This window comes from Primulina eburnea, chromosome 16, assembly GCF_022965805.1.
Source record: "Primulina eburnea isolate SZY01 chromosome 16, ASM2296580v1, whole genome shotgun sequence".
Taxonomy (NCBI): Eukaryota; Viridiplantae; Streptophyta; class Magnoliopsida; order Lamiales; family Gesneriaceae; genus Primulina; species Primulina eburnea.
The window spans coordinates 3,069,920-3,086,785 of NC_133116.1; the positions used below are offsets into that span (position 1 = coordinate 3,069,920).

General features: G+C 34.7%; 3 protein-coding genes across 4 annotated transcripts; all 3 read left to right on the top strand.

Moving 5' to 3' along the window:
* Positions 1–1,756: 1,756 nt before the first annotated feature.
* Positions 1,757–3,376, top strand: LOC140816370 (uncharacterized; the record flags this gene model as incomplete). Its single annotated transcript, XM_073175591.1, is given in 3 exon segments — positions 1,757–2,171; positions 2,174–2,229; positions 3,008–3,376. Coding segments are annotated over 3 exon segments (741 nt in total), but the record flags the coding sequence as incomplete, so codon positions are not given.
* Positions 3,377–6,156: 2,780 nt separating this feature from the next.
* LOC140817181 (dihydrodipicolinate reductase-like protein CRR1, chloroplastic) lies at positions 6,157–9,526 on the top strand. Of its 2 annotated transcripts, none has more exons than XM_073176816.1 (10): positions 6,157–6,506; positions 6,602–6,724; positions 7,161–7,235; positions 7,471–7,536; positions 7,643–7,738; positions 8,287–8,403; positions 8,506–8,598; positions 8,678–8,779; positions 9,097–9,183; positions 9,279–9,526. In XM_073176816.1, the coding sequence occupies exons 1-10, from the start codon at positions 6,393–6,395 to the stop codon at positions 9,309–9,311; spliced, it is 906 nt and encodes a 301-aa protein (XP_073032917.1). In that variant the 5' UTR covers positions 6,157–6,392; the 3' UTR covers positions 9,312–9,526. The 2 variants fall into 2 exon arrangements, with proteins under 2 accessions (XP_073032917.1, XP_073032916.1); XM_073176815.1 differs by having other exon boundaries at positions 6,163–6,506; positions 8,500–8,598; positions 9,279–9,524.
* Positions 9,527–10,864: 1,338 nt separating this feature from the next.
* On the top strand, positions 10,865–16,855 carry LOC140815957 (probable transcriptional regulator SLK2). Its single transcript, XM_073175014.1, is given in 12 exon segments — positions 10,865–11,339; positions 11,812–12,421; positions 12,423–12,917; positions 13,093–13,224; positions 13,388–13,436; positions 14,015–14,229; positions 14,318–14,386; positions 14,567–14,667; positions 14,897–14,990; positions 15,083–15,152; positions 15,805–15,894; positions 15,985–16,855. Coding segments are annotated over 11 exon segments (2,382 nt in total). The 5' UTR covers positions 10,865–11,339; positions 11,812–12,028; the 3' UTR covers positions 16,659–16,855.
* Positions 16,856–16,866: the final 11 nt, after the last annotated feature.

Sequence of the window (16,866 nt, forward strand, 5' to 3'; positions counted from 1 at the left end):
TACACACGAGTACTCTTGGTTGTTAGAAGTATTTAATGCATTATGCTGCATTAATATATATCACGTGTATATTTACCTAATAAAAATCTAAGAGTGTTGATGAACTTTATGTATTGGTAAAAAGCACTGAGTATCTAGTACTTCACCATAGCATGTAAGCCGGACCCGAGTTTCGCCGAATTATTCACAGTCGCTTGGCCTAGTGGCAAGGGTGTGAGACGTGCTAATTATCTAATTTGGTGGATAGTTTTTAATGAGATGTATATATCTAAAGTGAGTTTGATGTGATATTTTGTTTTCTAAAAGGTCATGTGATTTTTAGTATTGTGAAAGATCAAATAACCATTATTTTTATTCTTGAAATATCGAATAAATTTGCTTTTCTGAGATATCAAATAACATTTGACATTCTGAAAGGTTGACATTTTTCCTATAAATATACATATCATCCTCATTTCAAATGAATAACTTGAAAGAACTTTTTCTCTTAACTTTCTTCCTCGCTCGACTTCTGTCACTGCTATTTCTTCTAAATCGTGTTGAAGTTCAAATATTATTCATTTCGTATATATCAGACTTTGTGCTAAGTTGTTGCAGGCATCATCGTTGTATCCTGAGAAGTGATATTCCATAGTGAATCTCATATCACCGTAAGAAGAGATAAATATGTTTTAAAATAATTGTACCATATTATATTACATATCTCAGTTTAGTTTTGTTTTCTTTTAAGTTTATCTCTACAAGATCGATATATATTGGTTTAAATATTATATGAAATTTAATTTATTTTATTAGTAATTGTATTGTAATTTACAATGATAGCATCAGTCAATATTTCAAATAGTAGCAATTTTTTTCCCAACAATAAAAATGGATTGAAAAATCAACATAGTTGAAAAGTCTGTGAAATTGGATTATGTAGTAATTTAAAACCTACTCCTCAATCCCAATCCAATCAATAAAGTGGGAATTAGGAGCTTTGAGGTTTCTATGTAATACACAGGGTAACAAATGAGCATATAAAGTAGACATTTAAGCAGGGTGTGTGTGTGAAAATTTAATGTCATTTAATCTATAGGAAAAATTATTATTTTTCGTTATTTATATTTGTCTATTTCTAATTTTGATTTGTCAATTTTAATTTTAGTTTGTTTCCTATAATCATTTTTCTTACTCGACCTTAATGTGATATCAATGCAGTATTGATGTAGCGTTGATGCATATGATATTACATCAATATTTCCTATGTAAAATGACTAAGATATTTCTTTTGGATTTATGATATGGAAGGAAAAGGAGGGAGAGATAACAGAATTTTAAAATTTTGGTTGATTAGGATATTTTAATGGAAGGAAATGGAAAGAAAATTAGTTAGATATTTAGAACAAAAATTTAAACGTAAAAATCTTCTCTCTTTTCTCGTCTCTTATTTTTATTTCTTTTCCACTTTCGATATCCCCAACTAAGCTTAAAATTATTTAAGAAATACAAAATTAAAATTTAATGATATAAAAATTCAAAATGCAAAACGATAAAATCACATAACCAAAAATACATTTTTCCCTAATTCATAAGTGGTTTTTTTTTTTTTTGAAAGGATGAGTTTCTTCTGATGAAAAAGCTGATAAGAGATAAGGTTATCTATCCAAATTCATGGAGACAAATAATCCTCATTTCCTTGCATAAACCCACAAAGTTATCATCCAATATTCCTCCATCCCCAAAACTATGATGAATTATCGAACCCAGATCCTGAATCCGCGTATCTTGCACAATATTTGCGCTAAAACTACAAATTTATCTCCGCATTTTCCAACCAAACCCGAAGCTCCAAAAAACAACCCTTTTCACCGCTCACAACGCTGTAAATCAGCAACAAAAAGCAGTGTCTACTATTTCCGTTAACGAAACAGAAATCTCAAATATTGATGTAATAAACGTAAAGTTGAAGACTTTAGGAGGTTGTAAACTTGGGATTTCAAGGTATCCTGATTTTGAGTATGACGCCCAAGGGGGTTCAGGCACTGGGAAAGCTACACTACCAGTTTCGAATAATAGTAACGATCGTCTGAGCGGTGAAGTTTTTGTGGACTTCGACGTTAATACGCTGTACATCCCGGCCGTGTCGACCGCCACAACTAAATTTTTGAGACTGCCTCTGCCACCGTTTTTAACATCCACATTGTTCCGGAGATCTTAAGTGGGAAAATCAACACAGAATCCGGCCAGGTATATAGATTTATTCTGGAACTCCTATTCATGTCAATCTTAGAATTAATTACTTGAACTGATCAGTAAAAGTATATAAGTGAAAGATATGTACGATATTATTACAATCAAAATTCGGTAAAAAAGCGGATGAAACAAGGAAGTTACAGAAAGAAAACAGCATATGATGTCTGAAAAAATATATTCTGACAAACTTTAAATATTTTACTGAACACTGTGAATCCATGAAAATGTACGAGTCTTGGACATTTACTAACTTTGAACCACTTATGAACAAGTCTACTTCTAATCATGACGTGATTATTTCTGTAGAACCTCCTGTAAAAGTATTTAAAAGTATTATCGGTTACTTCGATCTTAGTATCTCAGTTGTGTTTTAAACATTTGATTCAATTTCTGTAATGATAGGAAAAAATACATTTCAACTCTTTCGCAACCATTAGATTAATGTAATGTGTAGATATTTTACAAGGACAGAGTAAATCTTATTAATCAGAATACTGAAATTGGGCCCCTTACCTCAAAAGGTTGAACACTCTTATCAGATGTTGTACAATCTTAAATGCAATGAACCGACACTTATCGTTGTCAGACCGACTTCACAGTAAGTGTAAATAAATGTCAGATGTGTAGCTTCAGACGGACTTTACACTGAGAGTAGACAGCAGAGAAGAAAATAGAATATATATAATTATTTTCAGATTTTTAGTTAGGTACACATTATAATCTCATTAAATAATTAACAAGAATCAGAATATTATTCTTTTTTTTTTTACAGGTTGATCTAAGATTGAAAGCCAAGTTCTACTTCTCGGTGGGGAGCATCTACAGAGCTTCACCACTTGCAGTGGACACAGTTCTGACATCGGAGGAAGCAACAGGAGATATCAGGGGAGGGAGAGGAGCGAGGCTGAATGAACAAGGGTTGTGTAAACTTGTTGGGGTTGCGAGAGTTGACCCAATCGGAGACTTGTTCATGGATTCTTTTCTTAGTCTTCCTTCTGAATGCCTAGCATGTTTGCAAGCTACGATATCGTTTGTAAAATGAATAGTAGCTAAGCTGCCTAGTGATGGTAATCGATATATTATTCAGTTCAAATTCAATTAAAATTATATTCGAGTAAATTAATATACTTGTGTTTTCCAATTTTCATGTGCAACTTATCTTGCAGCTCTTAGAAAACTTATTTGATTCTGGCTGTATATATATCATATAGAAGATTATTAATTAATTAATTAGTATGTCTTTTGTGACACCGTGAGACGATCAACCTTGCTCATGTTTATAATAATAAGTAATAATTTTTGTATGAAGGTTGTATATTTCCATGAGTGATCTAAATAGTATATTTGTCTCACAAAATTGACTTATGAATTCGTCTTACAAAAGTTTTGTTCAGTCAGATTAACATATATTTGGTCGATTAAATGTAATTCTTCAAATATTTTAAAGCTTTTTAAAATATTTTAACTGAACGAATATTTTACATGTAATGAGTGATGTATAATAAAAAATAATATATTTTAACTGAATGAGCTTTGGAGAATTATATTGCTTATGTTGTAATTTGCATATTTTTTTTATTTTGATCATATTATCAATAAATTTACGTTTTAATCATCTAACCTATATCTTTGTTTCAATTTTGATGATTTTTTAACATAGTAGGCCTAGCATCAGGTACATTAATATTATTCTGACGACGCTTATATTTTTTGGTACTATGTCATCATTACCGTGATAATGTTTAATATTTTTAAAAAAAATTGTGAAAAATTGTAAATTAGTATAAAAGCATATGGTCATGACAAACCTAAATCAAAATCCATTATAGAATAAAAATATAATTTTCCCAAACGAGCTTTTAGGTATAAAAAATTAATGAACGAATATTTTACATTTATTTCATAAAATTTTGGATATGAAATATTATAAATCGACTTTATGGACTATTGTTAGGGGTGATTACGTGTGTTTGGACGGCTTTTTTTTTTTTTACGGTGAAAGCTCTTGTAATTTATTGAAAAATATCAAGATCCTTAATTACAAGATTAATCAACCAAAAAGAGAAATTCCACTCTTCCAAACGAAATAGGAAGGGGAGGAACAAGCAAACGAAGCAATAGAGTGAGCAACATTATTTGCAGTCCGCCTAACATGCCGTAAAGAAGGGTTGCCCAGATGAGACAAGAGACCTCAGATATTCGAAGCTAGGGTCCCAACATAACTTCGATTCTCATCTCCACTAGTGACTGCTTGCACAGCTAAGAGAGAATCTGATGTGATAAGATGAATCCCAATATTGCGTTCTCTAGAGATGTTGACTCCAATTTGAATAGCAAGAAGCTCAACAAACGTGACAGATATGGGTTTCGCAATCTTTTTACCAAAAGCAAGAATTGGTTGTCCCTCATGACTTCGAATTATCCCACCAAGTGCGAAGCTATTAGAGCCTTCATTATAAGATGCATCCACGTCCAAGCGTAGAGTATTCACAGGGGAACAATCCAAGTGTTTGGGGAGCTTAAAGGTTCATGGTGTGGAGCTAGCCACAGAGCCTAGCGTGCCTCTTGGAAGTCTTTCAATAGGCTAGTGCACCATTCCACATTGATCGCACAGGGGTACACATTGCGGAGATGTGTAAGACGAAGTCTCCTTACTCCAAATAGCCCACGACCTCATCACAAAGCCTTCAAACTCTTCCTTAGTCAACTTATCTTTCATATAGAGTGATATGTCCGAGGCTTCCAGGTGGCAAGCTTGTTTTAAGATGTGCCAAAACCCAGTTCCTTTCCAACAATGCTTTATGGCCGAGCAGTAAACAGAGCGTGGGTAGTGGAGTCGCAAGTATGATTACAAAAAGGGCATGACCCAATAACTGGAACATGGTGGACCAATAAATTGTGATTTGTGGGGATGATATTCTTGAGAACCCTCCACCAAAACATGCAAACCTTCGGAGGGATGTTAAGAGACCAAATAAACCGCCAACTATCTTGAGAATGGTGGCTCGAGCTCGAGGGAGGTGAATCAAACAAACCGATTTCTGCCTTATATCCACTCCGTACTGAATACTTACCTTTCGGATCAAGAGCCCAGAATCGAATGTCTTCTTTTTGAGTTGGAGAGAGAGGAATTGATAATATGTCCTTGACTAGATGTGAAGAGAAAAGCTTTTTCATTAAAATCAAACCGAATTGTCAAGTTCGTTTCAATTTCAAAATATTTTGTAAGTTTTGGTTTTTTATTTAAAACTTAATGCACAATTTCGATCGGTTTAAGACGCTTTAAGGCGGTTATTCGGTTTTTTTTTATATAAAAAAAACAACAAGTCTAAACTAAGAAATAGTAAATTCAATTTTCAAACTAAAATTAAACAATTTGAGTGAATAATAATAAATATGACACCTACTAATTTTATTAAAATAAATAACAACATAAATTAATTTGTTAAAAGGTAAATGAATGCCTCAGAAAATATAGTTATTAACTACTATTATAAATTTATGAAATGAATGATTAATTAGAAAATCATATTATGTATATATCAAAGTTTGAAACTTCTTATGTTGTGTATTATTATTAATAGAAATATAAATTTATCAAATTATGTTGTACGATCGGAAGATTTTCTCTTACAAATTGTCACAACGTCAGTGTATGTTGTGTGGTTTGAGAATTTTTTTGAAATCATCATTTATTTTTTAAAAAAAAAAATTGATACAACAGTGTAGTTTAGTATGATTCAATTGGTTATTTCGATTTTTGGGAAAATATGACTACCCGTAGTTATTGTAATTTTTTGAGAAATTGTATCGTTAAAAATAAAATCAAAATCTGCTGAACTCGTTTTTTTTTTCCCTTTTTTTTTAAATTTGAAAGTATTATATGCCGAACTGTTTTGTTTCCCTTATCACGTCTAACTCTGTTTTCTCATCCCGGTTCAGAATAATCAACTGATCTATCCATTCAATAATATTCTTAATCTCTTATCCCCAAACACGCCTCATTCTTCCCATAAACCACAAAACACCTCCTTGTCTTTTTGCTTTCTTTTTTTTTTGGTTTGGAAGGCAAAAATATGGAACCGTAAGAAAACCAAGAAGAGCCCTTATCCAGAGCTTTGTTTGGCACAATTTCGAAACTCAAAACCTCATAATTCATGGCAGCCTTATGCTGCAGATTCCACCCCAGAATCAAGAAACACAACCCCAAAAATGTCAAGATTTTCCCTTTCGTTTCTTGCTCGATGCAGCCAACTCAAACCAATATCAAGGTAACATTTTGTCGACTGCCCAAAAATTATCCCACCCCCGTCTTTGAATTTCTTTCAAAAGAAACTAAGGTTTTATATTTGATTATGGGAAAGAGGTAATCATAAATGGAGCAGCCAAGGAAATTGGTAGGGCAGCTGTGGTTGCTATAACAAAAGCCAGAGGAATGGAAGTGGCTGGTGCTGTTGATTCCTATCTCGTTGGAGAAGACATAGGAAAGGTTCTTCTTCTTCTTTTTTTTTTTTTGAAAAGGTGGAGATATGAATTATTGCAAGGATTTATAAGTGGTTAAATGATAAAAATAGTTAATTAGATGACTAATGATACAGTATAACTTTATAATTAATTCCGGAACAGTAGGTAAATATTTTATGATGTATGCAAAGTTTCAAATGAACACAATTTTATGGAAAGTAAAAATAAATTTTAAAATTTTTTATTTAAAATTGGACAATAATAACAAGTCCATATAATGATCTCACATCTCTCTGTTTTATTTTTCAAGAAATTTTTTGTACCTGCATTACCTTTTTTGTGAATTGATTATTTTTTTTAAGGTCCTTTCATTTCTTAATAAAAATCCATCGATATCAAGCATGGATTCTTCTTACTTGGTCTAAGATATGAACGTGGAATCTAATCTATGATGATTTTAGATCTGTGACATGGAAGATGCATTGGAAATTCCAGTAATGAATGATCTAACCTTGGTCTTAGGTTCCATATCACAGGTAATTAAATATCAGAGGTGCACATGCCATTTATATACAATTTTCTTTAAAAAAATATGCAGATTCTATCTATAATATTTAATATATCTTATTCAAAAGTTTTTTTAAAAAAAATGTAAATGTAGTTATTATACCTTATTTGTTATTAATGAATTATGTGAATTTTGATAGTTATCATGTAATCTAATGTTAATAGTTTAGTAAAAAAATAATAATTAACTGTTATTTTCGGCAGTCCAAAGCACAGGCTGTAGTGTTGGATTTCACTGACCCTTCAACAGTTTATGAGAATGTCAAACAGGTGAAACTTTTGTAGTAAACATTTTTTTTTTATTTTCCATATAAATATTATTATATTTTCTAAGTAAGATTTATTTTCGCTTATTTTTTGTTGATTAATAATGTAGGCAACAGCATTTGGAATGAAGAGTGTGGTTTATGTTCCCAGAATTAAAATGGATACAGTCTCCGCATTATCTGCCTTTTGTGAGAGAGCCAGCATGGTGAGCCAAGGGTGAGATTTCTCATCATAATCATCTTATATATTTTTCAAGAAAATCAAAGTGTGTAGCTGTTCTTAAATATAGAGTATCTTGTGTCGTTTTTCACGATTTTGATTATTTGGAAAAGTTATTCACGATATGATATCAAACTCACAAATTCAGAGGTTCTATATTCTTGGTGCAAACTATATTACATGATATTGGGATCTTGGATTTTTGAAGAGACTAATGTCAACATTGTATCTTGGAAATGATTCTCAGTGCTATTCGATTTCGGAGTTATTCATGAGAGTTGTGCTAAATATATAATTTTTGTCTCTCTGCCACACATGAGCTGTAGTTTCTGAAACAAAGTGATTTCAACAACTATCAAGGCAGACCTCAGAGTATATTTGTTGTATTGAAATTATCTGTGATATATATTAATCTGTGTTCAGGAACGCATCCAAAAATTGCCTTATGATATATATATCAGGTTTCTTAAACCTGATGTCTGGGGAAAAGTTGTTTTATGTTTGAATAATTTCGTTACAATTACTCGATTCTAGGGTTGTTTGGTGGCACCAACCCTTTCAATAGGATCCATACTACTCCAGCAAGCTGCAATTTCTGCCTCTTTTCACTACAACAATGTGGAGATTGTTGAATCCAGATCAAATGCTGGGGTCAGCCAATTCGTGCTCTTACTCGTATATATACCTTATGATTATAATTGTTATATACTTATAAATATGTGTAATTCAATCTACTTTCATGGGCAGGGACAGGATTTTCCATCACAGGATGCGATACAAATAGCAAACAACATTACAAATCTCGGTCATGTGTACAACCGAGAAGACATTTCAGCGGACATTAAGGTAAATATGCAACTAGAAATATTATATCACGGTGTCTTTTCAAGAACTAATGTGTCTCAAAATAATTAACTTGTGCTAGGCAAGGGGCGAAGTTGTGGGAGAAGATGGGGTAAGAGTACACAGTTTGATTCTTCCAGGTCTTCCATCCAGCACCTCTGTCTACTTTTCCAGGCCAGGCGAGGTGCACTTTCCTTACCATCCTCACACATTGACCATTTAAAAGAATAACGATCAAAAGTTTTTCATCTGCTGCATAATATTACTTGCTATATATATATAGCAGCAGTGCTATTAATGAATTGGCACACAGTTAATGCTAAAATGGGTATAAGAGCTTGGGTCGACATGGAATCGATCTTCTTGAATAGGAATTGTGAAGTACCGAACAAACATAGTATACAATGGTTTTTGAGCTGTTGCACTGTCTAGTACAATGGTATATATATATTATTTTTAAACCATGCTGGTTGAGCTACTTAAAAACAATGTCTGTTGCAGGTTTACACCATCAAGCATGACATCGTGGACGTGCAATGTCTCATGCCAGGCCTGATTCTAGCCATTAGAAAAGTTGTCCGACTAAAGGTAATCTATTTATTTTTTGAGAAACCCCCGATTTTATGTTTGGATCCATCATGTTATTGCTTACATTAAAAGAAGCGTTCCCTTTTTCTTGGCAGAGTCTGGTGTATGGTTTAGAGAAGCTTTTGTAGAAAGCCAAGAATACGCGAATTGATTGAATGCTTATAATTTATGGTTCCAAGAGTGTTTTGTGGAATCAGGTGGCTGAAGTTTTCCCCTTCACTGCGGATATCATGGTATGCTGAAAAATTTGAAGCACGAATGTTTTTGGTGTTACAAAACTCCCCATTTTGGATAAATTCTTGAAACAAAACTGAATTTAGTTTTACTTTCTGACTTCGTCGGTATAGTGACATAAGCTCTGTCGCTACGGGAGAGACTCGAGCTCGATCTGAAGTGAAATCCTGGAGCAAAAAACTTTGAAAACTAGCATCACCAAAAAAACACTACAGAAGTATTTAATGACTGGAAGTCGAATTCCATCTAGAATTAATTTCAGCTCTAGGAGTCACTGAAGTTGTCTTGAACTTCTCTGTTATACACAAGATAATCCTACGTTATACAAAAGAAATTAACAAATTACGTACGAGAAAAAAAGTGGCAAAAATGGAAAACTACAGGTATGATGACCAACTCAAGTACCTTTAATATATTCTTCAAAATTTCAATATATTAAAAAGTACCTTTAATTATTATCTTTGTCAATTGGTAAAATATAGTAAATTTTAATTTGAGAATTATATATATAACCCATTCGTTTCCACACGTACACGATCACTACTATTCGATAAAGTGTAAAGCTGTATGATAATCATTGCTGTCACCAAAAAACGCTTTTAGCAGCGGTAGAATAATTACCTTTAAATTTCGTATAAATTTTATTAACCATTAATGATCCATTAGCATACAGTGCATGTTGTATCAAATGAAAGGCAAAATTTAGATGTGAAAGGGTTTGGTGAAAGGGTTTTATTAACGCTTTTTTGGACGAATATGTCATACATGATTTTTTTATATATAGTTTATCTGATTAATTTAAATTATATGTTAAGGTATTATCAGGAGATTTACCTAATAACGAAGATAGATTATCACATTATACAAAAATAAAAACAAAATTAAACTTATGGGAAAGATTTAACAAATGAATGTTGTTATTGGTTTCTCTTAAATAATTCTTTAAATTAATATTATATTTATTAATTAATAGCATTAAAATTGAATATATTAAATTATATATATCTGTACTAAATAATAATTCATAGATCCAATCATTTTAGTAAGAGTAGGTCTCGTCTCACAAATCTTTATCTGTGAGACGTGTCAACCCTACTGATATTCACAATAAAAAGTAATATTTTTCATTGATGACACAAATAAGATATATGTCTTACAAAATACGAAATGTGAGACCGTCTCACATAAATTTTTGATTTTTAGTAAATAGAGAAAAATATCATTTATTTCATCAATAAAAAAATTATTACAAAAACATATTTCAATAAATTTGTTATCTACTTATAAAAAACAAATATTTGAATTTTTTAAAAAATTCAACTTAAATTCAAATAAATATCTAAATAAAAACCCAAATTATCAATATCAATAATGAGTAAGTTATCCGGTGTTCGTCAAATGCGCACGAATGTATAAGATGACACCCTATGGCTCTCTCCACTACTTACCAATAGCGGAGCGCCACGTGCTCCGTCGCCACCGTGAGATTTTGCACCGACTGCGATCATCTGTAATCAATCGCCACGTATACCAGAAATACCGTCTGTACCCAGTTACTTTGCGATCATATACTTCCTGCAGCCGGTAGCCCCATCCCCAATTGCGGCTCGGTGCATAAACACCATCCTAGGAACCTACTTTCTCTCCTTCGGCAAATTCTGTAGGAATTCTTCATTTTCAGTTTCTGCGTCTTTTCCCGATCTCATTATTAGTTAAAGCTGAACTGTTCGTGATGTTCTACTCCGAGTGATGATTTCTAGTGCAAAGTGCCAACTGTTTTCATCATTATAATACTGGTGATATTTGTGAGCTTCCAATTCTAGATTTCGGGTAATGAGGTTCAACATTGAGCTCTAAAGTTGCGTAATTTCATCAAGTGTGGCTGTGAGCGCCTTTTTATGAGTTGATTCACTTGGTTAAAAGTAAGTTTGATTTTGATCGTTCTTTCTTTTATTTTTTTAATTGATGTGATTTGCTTGAGATTCTTGTTGCCATTTGTCGTTAGTGTTTTTGTGGATTTGAATTGTTTTACTTTGTCGTTGATTTAGATTGTAAATGTTGAAGATTTCTGCTCTTCTGCAACCGGATTAAAGTTTTGGGATATTTGGGTGAATCACCTTGGTCAAACTTATGTTTAAAAGTGACCCTCGTCATTTTTTAAAATAATGTACCTAAATTTTTTGTAGAGTTGAGGTAAATTAGGGTTTTGTTAGCGTAGTTTGGTGTTTTATTGAATTAGGAAAACTTTGCAACGAAGTAGACTATCTACAAGTTTAATCGGAATTTTTGGTTGACACTCTTATATGGGTCGGTTTACTTGATTTCTCTTTCTGTTTTTGCTTGAATTGCTCGCTTTTGTTTGGTGCTGATTTTTTCTGCCTATATTGTCTGCAGAATCCAAAAGATAATGGTCTAGGTTGTTCGAGTTTGAGGTTAAACATAATTGGGTGAGTGGAAAAGTTGATGTTGCAAGAAGTATATTTTGTGTTGATTCTGGTTATGGGCATTTATCTCAAGGGATGGAGCTGAGTATTTAGTTTTACATGATTTTGTTTGTACTTTGGGTGTGGGTAGCTGTTTGGATCCCAGTGACTAAACTGTGGTGCTTCCAATGGTGCCTTCCCGGATGACTGGAGGATTGGCACAATCATTGTCGAGCTCAGGAATGTTTTTCCAAGGAGATGTCCAGTCCCAGGTTGCAGGGAATTCTCAGCTGAGTTCAAATTTTGTGAACTCATCTAATTCATTACACGTACAAGCATGTGCCAACGTGGGTCCTGTTTCTAGGGATATTAGCTGCACGATTTTGAATGGTGTGGCAAGCTCCATACCCAGTGTTGGTGCCAGCTCTCTGGTCACTGATGCCAACTCGGGTCTTCCAGAAGTTCCTCATCTGCAGAGAAGTGCGAGTATAAATACAGAATCTCACGTGCGCTTGCCGGCATCACCCATGTCTTTGTCATCCAATAACATTAGCATTTCAGTGTCATCTGTTATGGATGCAGTCCTCTATGGCGCAGCAAAGCTCCAATCGAGACCTGGGCTTGCAACAAGGCCAAAAGATTCAGCAGCATCAAGGAGCTTCAATTTCCACATCTGGCGATCCAAGGATGCCTAATTCTTTCACTCAGGATCCTGCTGCTATATCTCCACAACAGAAGAAACCTCGCTTGGACGTGAAGCAGGAAGATGTTATACAACAGCAGGTGCTGCAACAGCTATTGCGGAATCAGGATATCACGCAGTTACAGAATTCCAATCCTCAATTGCAAGCTTTGATCCAGCAGCAGAAACTAAGGCAACAACAGCAACAGCTGTTACAAAATATGCCACCAATGCAGCGGGCTCAACTATTGCAGCAACAACAGCAGTTGCAGTTAAGGCAGCAGCTTCAACAGCAAGGAATGCCTCCTGCATCTGGAGTAAAGCGCCCCTATGATGGTGGTGTATGCTCACGCCGGCTTATGCAATACCTGTACCATCAGAGACAGAGGACTGCTGTAAGCACTCTATAGTATAGTTGAAATTTCGTCGCAAGTGCCTGCTTGCCATTTTTTGAATTATTTTCCCCAAACATTATTCAATCCACATACGGTTTGTATGAACGATGAAAAGTTTCCTTCTTTAGTTCCAATATTGTTCAGCACACTTTGTCACGATATCCTGTTTTTCCAGGACAATCCTATTGCATATTGGAGAAAATTTGTGGCTGAGTATTACTCTCCACGTGCAAAGAAGAGATGGTGTTTGTCTTTATATGATAATGTTGGAAATCATTCACTTGGGGTATTTCCCCAGGCAGCAATGGTAATTATTTTGGGCCACCTGTTACTTTACTGCACCACTATACAACTGGGATTCTTTCTTCTGATAAAGAAGCTACTAATAAATCTTTGAATACCTGGATTTGATGTGTCTATTCACTCATTTTTTCTGACATTGTCATTTCTTATTGCCTCTATTTTTGCAGGATGCATGGCTGTGTGACATATGTGGCTCAAAATCTGGAAGGGGATTTGGTAAGCTTTTTCCAAGATACCATAAATCACTGTTATATTGAAGAGACGTTCTATTTTAAAATAAGCAAGTCGGGACAATGTGAAGAGAAATCATAGCATTTCCACACAAAAAAAATAGGAAGAAAGAAAAAAAGATCTTGTGAGTTGTTTACTCATTCCTAGGGAAGATTCTCTTGTTTTTTGTATTAATTATGGTGTAAATTTTAATAATGGGCTCTGAAAAGTAAGAAGGTTATCTTTCAGGTACTCGGGTTATGCTAAATTCTTTTGTTGTCATAGGTTTAATGTTGCCAAAAGGAATATTACAATTGTAAGGGCGTAGAGCAGTAAAATCTATTTCTGAGTGATTTTGTTTAAGTGGAAACAGAGTATGTAATCACATGATATTAGGATATGTCCTGGTGAAATTTTCTAAAACTATGCACAAATGGGCTTTTACCAAGCGAGTCAAACCAAGCTTCTAGCAGTATATTACTTGAGTTTTGAGTAGCTTTGTTCTTTTTGCATCCCTAGCTTGTACCTCAATATTCACATCAGCTCTTGTACTGTAACACATTTTCTCTTTTGCATTTTAACAGAGGCAACTTTTGAAGTGTTCCCTAGACTTAATGAAATCAAATTTGGCAGTGGTGTTATTGACGAGCTTCTATTTTTGGACTTGCCTCGGGAGTGTAGATTCCCGTCAGGCATGATGATGCTGGAGTATGGAAAGGCGGTTCAAGAAAGTGTGTTCGAACAACTCCGTGTGGTTCGTGAGGGTCAGCTTCGTATCATGTTCACTCCTGATTTAAAGGTAAGCTGCAATGAACTAGTTCAGTCAAAACTACTGTCAGATGGTAGTCAGAGATGTCGTAACACTTGCATCTCTGTATCTTCTTCAGATATTATCTTGGGAATTTTGTGCACGGCGTCATGAAGAACTTCTTCCTCGTAAATTGGTTGCACCACAGGTAAAATGTGCTTAACTGGTTATGGTTCTTTTTCGTTGCGTATAAAGGTGAAATCGAAGATAGAGAGTAAAAATTGGGAGAGGATCAACACATGAGGACTGCATCTAGCATATTAATGAAGTTTGTAGAAATTGTCATTACTTTTTAAATGCAAACTGATATATCGTACTTTTACTGCAGGTAAATCAATTGTTGCAGGTTGCGCAGAAATGTCAAAGTACTATTTCTGAGAGTGGATCCAGTGGAGTTTCTCAGTCAGATATTCAAGCAAACAGTGCCATGTGAGTTGAAAATCTCTTAGCCTAGTGGTGTAAATTTTATTTTGAGTCTCTCTCTTCACATTTAATAATGGATTTCGCTTTATTCTCATGCTTTATGGCATTTTTTTGGTTGTTTTTACCTAAACAATGAGAAACACGTGTAAAAGTCCATTAAGTATCCATTTTTAAAAGCATGTCAAATTTCTAATTATTTTTTCTTCTGTTAATTCTATATCTATTGCTGTCGCAGGGTTGTCACAGCTAGACGTCAGCTTGCTAGAAGCTTGGAGTTGCAGTCGCTAAATGACTTGGGATTTTCCAAAAGATATGTACGATGCCTGCAGGTATGTCTCAACTGTCGACCTTTATATGAGCCTTTCAATGTTTACCAGCAGGTGTTTTTAAGCTTTCTCAGTTTTTTCATGTTAACTAACAGATAGCTGAGGTAGTCAACAGCATGAAAGACCTGATGGATTTCTGCAGTGAACAGAAAGTTGGGCCTACTGGTAAACAACCTTATCTAGCAATGTTGCCTAACTGGTTAATCACTTATTAGTTAAGTATTTTCAGTGGGAAACTCCATCATATCTTGGGAACTAGTACATCATATCCTCCAACATCTATCCAAATTACACAATTCTCTCTGGAATATAGAAGTGCTTCTACTCTGCTGAAAGTTTGAAAATTTACATTTTGGTTATTAATGACTGGTAAAGATTTTACTACAACCTCCCCACCAAATATGGCACAGTGTCTTCCGCACCTGGCTACCCTCCCATGTAATTTTGATTTATTGGAGGAAATTTGTATTTTGGACGCAAGATAGGAGAAAGGTGGATGCAGCACACAAAGGAGTGAAAGTGTATGAGATTAAATAATGGGGTTTTCTAGCATTTTGGGTCAAAATATTTTTGCAAAATTAAGTACGGTCGAAAAAAAAGTTACGGACTTAACCAAATGTGCAAACCCAGCCTGCGTAGTCTGTGGTGTGCCCATAGATGTAGAATGAATATATCAAATGAGTGCAAAGGTGTTTGTTATCTAAACTTCATATAACATGATATGTCTGCATGATTTCCTCAAATAACGTGCATGAAAATTGCCTTGTCGACCATGTGACTTTCATGATGGAGCTCAAAACCATAAACTAATCTGCAGAGGGGTTGAAAAACATACCAAGACATATCAAAGCAGTCAATGCCCAGATGCAAAAGGCGCAAGCAATGGAGCAGATGAGAAGTATTCAAGGTCCGCCGGCTGATCCCAACATGCTCAATAAGTTTATGGCAATTCATCCTTCTCTCAATAGCCAAATGAATAATAATACCCAACGTGCAGTAGTTGGACAAGAAGCTTTGAGCAGCTCAGCACAGGCTACTGCTGCATTGAGTAACTACCCAACTTTACTGACAAGACAAAACTCAGCTAACTCAAATCGTAATTATGTTAATCTGGAGGCATCTTCCCCTTTTAGTACTGCCAGCCAACCTCGATCTTCAATGATTCCCACATCTTCTGGTATTTTGCCCAGAGCCTTGCAGATTCCGCCGGTCGGTGGCTTTTCGAGTTGCCATTTACCACAGCAAGTACCCCAACATTCATCAGGTGGGAATGTCTTGCAACAGCATATGATACAGCAATTGCTGCCAGATATGAGCAACAAGAATAGTGGGGGAGCCGTTCCACAGCAGTCCCTTTCTGTCCATAATAATTCAGGTGGGAATTGGAATGCCCGTGAGTCGAGGAATAGCGAGTCACCCGCAGCAGTGAGTGGGCCAGGGAATGTTGTCGGCCAGCAGCCACCAAGCAGAAGCAACAGTTTCAAAGCTACTGCAAATGGGGAGTCTTCCGCACCCACTGGCACTTTTGGATTCAGCCAAAAACCATCAGATTTGCCACAGAATCTTCATCTATCTGATGAGTTGGTTAATGATATTGCCCATGAGTACATAGAAAATGGGTTTTTTAGTAATGATTTCGATGACAGTATGAACTTCATCTGGAAACCGTGACCGACTTACTTTGTTTTGTCGTAAGTTTGTATTATTAGGGTGTTCCACTTGGTTGGACTTTGTACAGGCTGTTACAATTTCCTTAATTTTTTTTTTTCATTTCATTTTCAAACATTTGGAACTTGTGTGTTTTGTAGTGCAAGGTTCCTGTTTGTTTGTTGAAATTGTGTGTTATCCACAGCCAAAATATATTTCCACGTGCAATTTA